At 50.3% G+C, this 9,881-nt stretch overlaps 1 protein-coding gene across 3 annotated transcripts; it reads left to right on the top strand.

Moving 5' to 3' along the window:
* Nucleotides 1-907: 907 nt before the first annotated feature.
* Nucleotides 908-4,244, top strand: LOC111140276 (NFKB inhibitor alpha). Of its 3 annotated transcripts, XM_022492588.1 has the most exons (6): nucleotides 908-1,297; nucleotides 1,928-2,036; nucleotides 2,368-2,578; nucleotides 2,865-2,953; nucleotides 3,086-3,346; nucleotides 3,661-4,244. In XM_022492588.1, the coding sequence occupies exons 1-6, from the start codon at nucleotides 1,071-1,073 to the stop codon at nucleotides 3,706-3,708; spliced, it is 945 nt and encodes a 314-aa protein (XP_022348296.1). In that variant the 5' UTR covers nucleotides 908-1,070; the 3' UTR covers nucleotides 3,709-4,244. The 3 variants fall into 3 exon arrangements, with proteins under 3 accessions (XP_022348296.1, XP_022348292.1, XP_022348288.1); XM_022492584.1 differs by having other exon boundaries at nucleotides 3,086-4,244; XM_022492580.1 differs by having other exon boundaries at nucleotides 2,865-3,346.
* Nucleotides 4,245-9,881: the final 5,637 nt, after the last annotated feature.

Raw genomic sequence — 9,881 nt, 5'->3', positions numbered from 1 at the left:
TGCTTCTGGAAAGTCACCCAGCTGGGCACCCAGAAGTAAGCTGAGGATCCATCCTTTGCAGCAGCACAGTGCAAATCAAGGACCATGACCTCGATAATTCTTTTGTTCACCCAGAGTCGCTAGCTACAACTTCTACTACAAAGATCAACACTTTGCTTTACTTGAAAAAAATTATGGTGATGTTCAGCATTTTGCCTGAATACAGGGCAGAGTGTTAGCCCCTCCTCCAGTCACCAGGACTGTTAATCCCGAGGAAATGATTGAGGGTTCTCCAACCATTGGTCTCTTAATGCCAAAGCATTCACATTCACAATTTCTACGAGGGGGGGGTGCTGGGGAGGGCTAAGTGTCCCTGCGCTGCAGAGCCTGGCATTGGCAGGAAGGCAGAGGCAGCCTGCAACCTTCTAACCCACCAGGGCGTCCTTCCCCGCAGCGAGAAGTGTGGGGAAGCAAATCCCGACGTCCAGCCATCATTTCCACTCGAGTTTTCAAAAAGATCAAGAATCGGAAAGGACCGGCGGGTCGGCAAACCCCACGGAGGAACTGCACAACAGGTCTGCGTTCACTGGGATCTCAGCAGTCCATGACCCCAAATCGAATCGATCTTGGGAAACCCCAGGGAAAGAAGGCTTCTTGCAGAGGGACGGGATTACTGACTGCAAACAGCAGGGAAGTACCGGGGTAGGGGACCTTAGTCGGGAGGACTTTCCAGCCACTCAGCGTTCATCAAAAAAGTTCCCTGTACATGACCCCAGTGGCTCATCGCAGGGAGTTTCTCTGATGAACCCGGCTCAGGGTTTAGGCTTCTCCCCCCGCCCCCACCCCCGTCTCCCTCCCGAGCAGAGGACGAGGCCAGTTCTCTTTTCTGGTCTGACTGGCTTGGAAATTCCCCGCGCCTGACCCCGCCCCGGAGAAATCCCCTGCCAGCGTTTATAGGGCGCCGCGGCGGCGCTGGCGAGCCCACAAGAGTCGCAGCCAGCGGTCCTCCCCTCCGTGACACGAAGAGGCAGCGAGCGCGCAGCCCGCGGCCGAGCGCACCTGGGCAGCAGCGCCACAGCTTCCCCCGCGCCATGTTTCAGCCCGCCGAGCACAACCAGGACTGGGCCATGGAGGGTCCCCGGGACGCGCTCAAGAAGGAGCGCCTGCTGGACGACCGCCACGACAGCGGCCTGGACTCCATGAAGGACGAGGAGTACGAGCAGTTGGTGAAGGAATTGAAGGAGATCCGCCTCGAGCCGCAGGAGGCGCCGCGCGGCGCCGAGCCCTGGAAGCAGCAGCTCACCGAGGACGGAGACTCGTAAGTGCCGCGGGGCCGGGTGGGGACGCCGGGCCTGCAGCGCGAGGCGCGCGAGGCGGCCGCAGACCGGGGTTTATGCTTCGCCGCCCCCATCTCCCGGAGGCCGTGCAAAGCAGAGGGATGCGCGTAGGGGCCGGGGGATGGGAAATGAGGGTCGGATCCCGGGGCTGCGGTGCAGCAGCTCTGCCTTGCAGACGCGCATGCCTTCCCCTCCCCCCGGGCCCGGGCGCGGGCCCGGTCTTCTCGGCGCTCGGCGGGGGCGGGGCGGCGGCGGGGACGCGAAGTCCCCTCTTGCATAAGGGAGAGTCGGGGGGCGGGGGGAGGGTAGGCTGGAGTTTCTGCCCCGCTGGCGGGCGCCTCGCGGCCGGGAGGGGAAGTACAGGGCGTTCCGGCCCGGCGGGAGGGCGGGGCGGTCTGACCGGCGCCCGCCGAGAAGGGTGGTGGGGGGGGCGCCCGGAAAGTCCCTGGGCGCCTGCCAGGAACACTCAGCTCATAATAACCTCGCGGAAAACACCGAGGCCTCGGCCTCCAGAAACCCCGGCCTTGCGCAATCCCCCGCAGCCCGCGCCTCGCTGGGCCCCACGCAATGCACTCACCAGCCCTGGGGGTTTTTCCCTCTGTTCCCCTTAGGTTCCTGCACTTGGCCATCATCCATGAAGAGAAGGCACTGACCATGGAAGTGATCCGCCAAGTGAAGGGCGACCTGGCCTTTCTCAACTTCCAGAACAACCTGCAGCAGGTGCGCCGGCCTGCCCAGCCCCGTGCCTCTGACCCAGTAATAAAGCTGGATCTAGCACAGCAGCTCCCAGTCTTTCGTCAATTAACAATCACTGGTCATTATCTTCCCAGACCTTTTATGCAAGGTCCTAGAGAGGAAAGAAAATTCCATTCATTGATTTGGTGAGGCCTTTATGAAAGCCCACCTGGAGCCTCTGGGATTTGTATTGCCCCTTAGACCTGTTGGGGAGGAGCAACAGTCAAAGACCAGGAGATCTCTGGGGTTCAAGGGAAGACAGACTCCGAGTTTGGGCCATGGCTTATTCTCTTTCTGTTCCCTCTTCTGTTTGTAGACTCCACTCCACTTGGCCGTGATCACCAACCAACCAGAAATTGCTGAGGCACTTCTGGAAGCTGGCTGTGATCCTGAGTTCCGAGACTTTCGAGGAAATACCCCCCTACACCTTGCCTGTGAGCAAGGCTGCCTGGCCAGTGTGGGAGTCCTGACTCAGACCTGCAGGACCCAGCACCTCTCCTCCATCCTCCAGGCCACTAACTACAATGGTACGTCTGCCTGCCCTACCCTGCCCATCAGAAGGCAGATGACTTGGAGAAGGGGGAGGTGGGCCAACTTTAGGAATCCAGGCAAGAGCAGAAACTCTCAACACCGGAAAGGATGAGAAAATACATGTAAAAGGCCTGTTTGATGCCTTAATAAAGTCCATTCAGGGCCCAGATTCTGGGTTCTCCAAAATCAGAAGTATTTGCCCCCTACCAGAATAGGTGGAAAGCTGTGCTTGAGATCTGAGGGTTGAAACAAGTGGTTATACTTTTTTCATCATTCTTCTAGGGCACACGTGTCTACATTTAGCCTCTATCCGTGGCTACTTGGGCATTGTGGAACTTCTGGTGTCTCTGGGTGCTGACGTCAATGCTCAGGTGAGTACTTCATGTCTCCAGATGGAGTGCCTCAGGGCTGCAAGGCCCTCCACAGTAAGACCTCACGTGCTCTTGTTGCAAGCAGAGATTCCAAACTCAGCCATAAACCTCTCCAATTCCTTTGGGTTTCAGGAGCCCTGCAATGGCCGAACCGCCCTCCATCTCGCCGTGGACCTGCAGAATTCTGATCTCGTGTCACTCTTGTTGAAGTGTGGGGCTGATGTCAACAGAGTTACCTACCAGGGCTACTCCCCATACCAGCTCACCTGGGGCCGCCCAAGCACGCGGATACAGCAGCAGCTGGGCCAGCTGACCCTAGAAAACCTTCAGATGTTGCCAGAGAGCGAGGATGAGGAGAGCTACGACACGGAGTCAGAGTTCACGGAGGACGAGGTGAGTCGCAACTTTGTCGCTCTGCACAAAGCAGGACCCTGTATCCGAAAGGCTCAACTTAATGAAGTTCTCACACTTTAGTGTGAGTGACCAGTAGTACCCCCCAAAGTGTGTCTTCATTTTTTGCCCTTTTTAAAGGAGAGGAGCATTAAAGAGAAGCTCCCTCAGCCCCTGAAGTTAATTTATATCCCAGTTTTGGAGAATGGCATCCAAGAATACTTGAGTTATTTCGAGGAACAGCCCTCACCATTATTCCAGCACCTTTGGCAAAGTTCTGGAAGTTTAACGTGCCTTTTTCTTTCTCTTGTTCTTAGCTGCCCTATGATGACTGTGTGCTTGGAGGCCAGCGCCTGACGTTATGAGCTTAGAAGAGTAAAAGGACATGGACTTGTATATTTGTACAAAAAGAGAGTTTTATTTTTCTAAAAAAAAAAAAAGAAAAAAAGAAAAAAAATTAAAAGAGGGTACTTAAAACCACACTTCACGCTCCCTGGCCTGAAACATTCACTATGGTGGATCTGCCCTCATTTTGTTATTTTGGTGAACTTTAGAAGGGAACAAGAAAGATCACTGGAATTCAAAGAAAACCTCATTCAATCCTCACCTTTGTGGGGTTTCTGGAGGAGGTTATGCAACATGTGATGAAAGGACGACATCTTACTGTGCTTTTTGACTGAATCACCAGAGATTCGGTGGCTCAGCCCCGTGTGGGTTGTGTAACGACTGACTAGGTGTAAAGACCAGGTGTGTTGTTAAGCCTTTTGGGGGTGTGGGGTTAAAAGCCACTACTTGTCAAGGTTTGTGTTGCCCTCCTGTAAATGGTGTACATTGTGTATTTTGTTGGTAATTATTTTGGTACTTCTAAGATGTGTATTTATTAAACAGATTTTTACAAACAGAATTCTCCTGATCATTCTCTTTGGGCTGCTGAGGGGCTCCCAAGCTGAGAGTCATCCCATCCTAAGAATGGGGGAGGTGGAGAGCTGTGTGGGAGCACTTACCACAAGCAGCCACAAAGCCCTCTCAGAGAGTAGCTTCTCACAACTGTGTACACCAGAGTCCCTGCCAGGCATTGCAGGCAGCCCCCTGGGCCCAGTGCGTGGGAGGGGAGGCTGTTGCAAGATGATAGGAAACACCATTCTTAGGCTGGGGTGGGGGTGGCACTCTCTGCTTGGCCCGTAGCTGGAAGCCTCCACTGCCATTTGCTTTGAGCTTGCTTTAAGCTATGCCAGGACCCTTCCACTTTAGGAATCATTTTGGTCAACAGAAATCTGCTGAAATCCTATTTTCTATTATAGGAAAAGTTCTTAACTATAATGCTGGGAGTTCCTGAGGCCTTGGGCTCAGGAATGGGACTGCATGCACTAACATTTATTAGCAGCTGCCCCCTCTGAGCCTTCATTTCTTCATTTATAAACTGGGCTGTTAAGGTTGCACAAGACAACGCACGTCTGAAGCATATAGTGCCAGGCACATGGTGCTAAAGAGAAAGGCAAACGATTGCACAACATCCTGTATTTCACAGGGGAAGAAACAAGTCCAGAGAGAATGTCCCGTCTGGGTCACCTTGTAGAAGGGGCAGGTGGTGAGCTTCCAACTCTTGTTTCCAGATTTGGTTAACATCTTTTCATTGCATTCCACTTCTAAATCAACCTATTGTTACAAAGTAGTAGGAACGATATGAAAGGCTTGAAAAGTCTTTCCCCAGCTCAATCTGTCTGCTACTTCTACTGAATAATTCTACAAGAAGTCCAGATCTTGTGGAATTTAAGTGCTCCATATGGATGTTTTCATCCCTAAAATACATTGCTTGCCAAGGTAGAAAGAGGGGTAAAGGAAAGTTCATGGCGTTCTATAAAATACAGAATGGCATAGAAATGCAATCCCTATACTCTGGCTCACAACTAAGAAAACATGGCCGTTACCTTGTCCCTTTCCGGATCCGTAAATGCTGTGGAAGTAAAGTGAATGTGATGCTCAGCTTCCTCTCAGACCAAAAAGGAGCCAGTACTTAGGGGGTCTTTCAATATATAAAGCGTATTACTGTCAAATGGACTGACGGGTCAAAGCCAGCCCTGTCGTCCTCCTGCAGCCTCAGTTATCTGGAGCTAAGTACTGTGGTGGCCTCTTTACCAGCCTTGTCTTCTCTCAGAGTGCTCCAGGCACATCACAAATTCCTTGTGCGTCCCAGAGCACATGAACACAAGTGCTATGTGATCTCACACAGGAATGTTAACTAGGTTTGGCTCCGTCAGCTGCTGAGTAGAAGAGGTAGGTAAGAGGGGTGAAGTGGGGAGGAATATTCACCTCATATCCAAAAGAACACAGGTTGGAAACTTGGCTTCGAAATTTGGAATGATGCCCTGAGCACTTCTCTGTCATGTGTGCCTCTATTTCCCCCTGTAATGGTACTGGATTTATGCCAAGTTGCTCCTGACCCTTACTCCAGCTCTGTGAGAAGTTTGGAGAAATGGGACAAAGGGATGTGGCCCACTGTTCCTCTGTCTCCTTGGTGACTGACTTTGGTGTAGAGTGACGCCTTCCTTGGTCATGGCAGGGAGGGGCCTCTTCTGACTCATTTGGACCCAGCCTCAGCTTTTCTGCTCATCAGGACCCCAACCCTCAGGGTGGATTCCATTGTCTGCATAAATCTCAAGGTCACTGGGCCCAGTTTCTTATTCTCAGGACCTTCATCCTTTTTCTCTACCTCCTTTCTTTCTCTTCTTTTCATTTGAAACCTTCCTTTCCTTCATGCCATTGGTTGGGTGGCTGGAGCTTGGAGTTCCCTAAAAGAAAAACTGCAGAAAGAAACATTGTAATCTGCAGAGTCTTAGGCAAATTTCTTTCTTTCTTCCTTCCTTTCTTTCTCTCTTTCTTTCTTTCTTTCTTTCTTTTTAAAGATTTTATTTATTTATTTGACAGACAGAGATCACAAGTAGGCAGAGAGGCAGGCGGGGGTGGGGGGTGGGGAGCAGGCTCCCTGCTGACCAGAGAGCCTGATGTGGGGCTTGATCCCAGAACCATGGGATCATGACCTGAGCTGAAGGCAGAGGCTTTAACCCTCTGAGCCACCCAGGCGCCCCTTTCGGCAAATTTCTAAGCAAACAAGAACAAAAGTTTTCAAAGAAAACAATGTGGCAGGCTGAGAGCCTTTACTGCTCTCTGATTTTCCCCAAGAAGCCAAAGGTCCTGTCAGGACAGGTAGAAGTCAGGGTGCCTTGGGAAAGAGGGAAGTGACAGAACGAGGGAAATAAAGAGTCACATCAGCAACTTCCTTGAATTTAGTTCCTTGATTCCTTGTGCCTGCCTCATCCTCAGGACAAATTTCCTTTATAGGTCATATGTACCCAGTCCCTCCCAGAAGGAAGGGTTTTTCTTTAAAGAGGGAATAAATTCCAGTGTGAGCAATTGGAAAGCCTTCATGTGGGGCCTGGAAGTGTAGGGGGAGGTTGGGTGCGGGGCGGGGGTCGGGGGCGTGGGGGGGTGGCATTTGCATTGAAACTTCAATAGCTACTGGAAGTGATGAAGAGCTGACGGTGAGAACTGAGTCAGTGAGATGGGTTCCTCTTTCGCCCCCCTTCCTCCCTATTTTCATCAGCTTGCCTTGGGTGCTGTTGAAGTTTCATTTGGCAAGAAAAGTCAGAGTGGAACTCCAGTCAGAAACATGCCCAAGAAGCATTCCCCAACCCTGGTACTTGGACAAGAATGTCCCAGGCTGGTTCCCCATTTTAAGGGAGCATTACAGAAAGTTAAACCAGATCCCCCGTGTGTTTCCCTCCTGGAGAAGTGGAACTCTCAGACTCATTCATTCGCATTATGAAGCACTACGATTCCCCAGGGCCCGTGCCAGGGACCAGACCCCCAAGAGGAACCAGCCACAGCCTCTGCCTCAAAGACCTCCTTGCTAAAGTCAGGAAGGGAACCAAACAAGCACACGTAAGACCAGAGGGTAAGATGAAGTACAGAGTGTGATGGGAGCTCAGGTCAGGGGCCCCCAACGCTGAGTGGACTGAGATAAGATGAGTCTGAACTTCGTCACTCTGCACAGAGCAGTACCCTCCCAGGTCCCTAGAGCTACTTACACCTCTCCTCTTTTTTAGAGAGAGAGAGAGAGAGCATGAGCAGGGGGAGGGGCAAAGGGAGAGGGAGAAACAGACTCTCTGGTGAGCAGGGAGCCCAATGCAGGACTCTATCCCAGGACCCTGGGATCATGACCCAAGCCGAAGGCAGACACTCAACCGTCTGAGCCACCCAGAGCTCCTCTTTGTAAGAGATTACGCCCTTGCTGGCTATTTTCTTCCCCAGACCAGCACTATCTATGCTTCCCAAGTGACCCATGGCATCCTCTTGACAAGCGGCAGGAAGCAAAGCTGTACTCAGAACTTAGGAGATGAGATAGACTATTCATTTTTGCATCTGCATGTGATCTTGGATTCCAGAGCTGAGCCTAGAAATTTCCAGCAGCCTTCGAATTGATGGCAGATGATGTGCAGAGCTGAGGCCAGAGCTTCTCCAGCCCAGTGTGCACTCCAACGGCCTGGAGATGATGTGATGATGTGAAAATGCAGGTTCTGATTTAGCTGGCCCACAGCTGGCCTGACACTTGCATTTCTAGTAAGTTCCTAGACAAGGACTGGACTGCTGGTCCAGGGACCACATTTTGAAGAGCATTTTGAATAACATTTTGAGTAAAATGCTATTTTATTTTTTTTTAAGATTTTTAAAAAAGATTTTATTTATTTATTTGACAGAGATCACAAGTAGGCAGAGAAGCAGGCAGAGAGAGAGGGGGAAGCAGTCTCCCCGCCAAGCAGAGAGCCCAATGTGGGGCTTGATCCCAGAACCCCGGGATCATGACCTGAGCTGAAGGCAGAGGCGTTAACCCGCTGAGCCACGCAGGTGCCCCTAAAATGCTATTTTATACATTTACGTTCAATGCTTGATGGTGCACACCCCTCCCACCCCACGAGGACGAAGCGCTTCTGCAGCCACATATATGAGGACGATCCCGCATCAGGCAACACAAGTCTTCTGGAGAGTAGGGCAGGGTCCTGAGCCCTGTTGGCCGAGGCCAAGACATCTGCCATCAAAACAAGTAAGTGTAATAAGGAAGGAGTCCGGCACAATACAAGGTCAAAGTTGTCATTAGTTGAAGTCTAAGAAAGGAATAAAAACTTATGAAGGAAATACACTTGAAGGCTGATTTGCTAATTAAAAAGTTGACAAGTTGGTTTTTAAAATGAAGTTTCTGTGCTTTTGCATGGGGTTGGCATGGTGTGTGGGAGGGGCCCTGACCAGGCCTCAACCAAGAAGGAGGGGAGAGAGAGCTGCTTCCCTATGACAAAGTTCCCACTGTCCCTATCAGTATAAGAGAAGCCTTCACCAGCCGCTGACGAAGCTATACCGAGGAAAAACTTAAGCAAAGAATAACTTCCCTTAAATGTTGCCATTGTTTCATATTTCCTAATTTTAAAAATTTATTGAATCTGTACAAAGCAGTAGTCATCAAAACAGTGTGGTACTGGCATAAAGACAGACACAGAGATCAACAGAACAGAACAGAGAACCCAGAAATAAACCCACAATTATATAGTCAATTAATCTTCAACAAGGAGGCAAGAATATGCAATGGGAAAAGGACAGTCTCTTGAACTAATGGGGTTGGGAAAACTGGACAGCCACATGCAAAAGAGTAAAACTGGACTGGACCACTTTCTTACAACAAACAGAAAAAGAAACTCAAAATGGATTGAAGACCTAAATGTGAGACCTGAAACCATCAAAATCCTAGAAGAGAACACAGGCAGTAATTTCTCTGACATTGACCACAATAACATCTTTCTAGATATGTCTCCTGAGGCAAGGGAAACAAAAGAAAAAAGCAACTATTGGGACTATATCAAAATAAAAATTTCTGCACAGCAAAGGAAACAAACAAAACTAAAAGAGAGCCTAGGGAAAAGATATTTGCTATGACATATCCAATAAAGGGTTAATATCCAAAATATACAGGAAACTTATACACCTCAACACCAAAAAATTCCAAACAATCTACTTTATTTTTTTTTCCAAGATTTTATTTATTTATTTGAAAGAGACAGAGAGAGTGCACAAGCATGGGGAGGGGCAGAGGAAGAGGGAAAAGCAGGCTCCCCATTGAGCAGGGAGCCAATGTGGGGCTCCATCCCAGTACCCTGGGATCATGACCTGAGCCTAAAGCAGACACTTTACTGACTGAGCCACCCAGGTGCCCCTAAATAATCTACTTTAAAAAAGGGGGGGGCAGAAGAGGGGTGCCTGGGTGGCTCAATCACTTAAGCATCTGACTCTTGATTTCAGCTCATGATCTCAAGGTCGTTAGATCAAGCCCCACATTGGGCTCTGTGCTGAGTGTGGAGCCTACTTCAGATTCTCTCTCTCCCTCTTCCTCTGCCCTCCACCTCCAGCTCGTACTCACACTCTCTCTCTTAAAAAAAAGGGGGGGGGGACAGAAACAATGAACAGACATTTCTCCAAAGAAAACATAGAAATGGCC

The sequence above is a fragment of the Enhydra lutris genome, unplaced genomic scaffold (genome assembly GCF_002288905.1).
Source record: "Enhydra lutris kenyoni isolate GAN:26980312 unplaced genomic scaffold, ASM228890v2 scaffoldscaffold4, whole genome shotgun sequence".
Lineage (NCBI taxonomy): Eukaryota > Metazoa > Chordata > Mammalia > Carnivora > Mustelidae > Enhydra > Enhydra lutris.
This window is presented reverse-complemented; position numbering and strand designations above follow the sequence as displayed.

What these genes read in the sequence shown, in the direction of transcription:
- LOC111140276 (XM_022492580.1), top strand. Translation starts at nt 1,071, where the DNA reads ATGTTTCAGCCCGCCGAGCACAACCAGGACTGGGCCATGGAGGGTCCC. An exon ending in CTCACCGAGGACGGAGACTC is followed by an intron (nt 1,298 to 1,927) that starts GTAAGTGCCGCG and finishes TGTTCCCCTTAG; the next exon opens with GTTCCTGCACTTGGCCATCA. An exon ending in CCAGGCCACTAACTACAATG is followed by an intron (nt 2,579 to 2,864) that starts GTACGTCTGCCT and finishes TCATTCTTCTAG; the next exon opens with GGCACACGTGTCTACATTTA.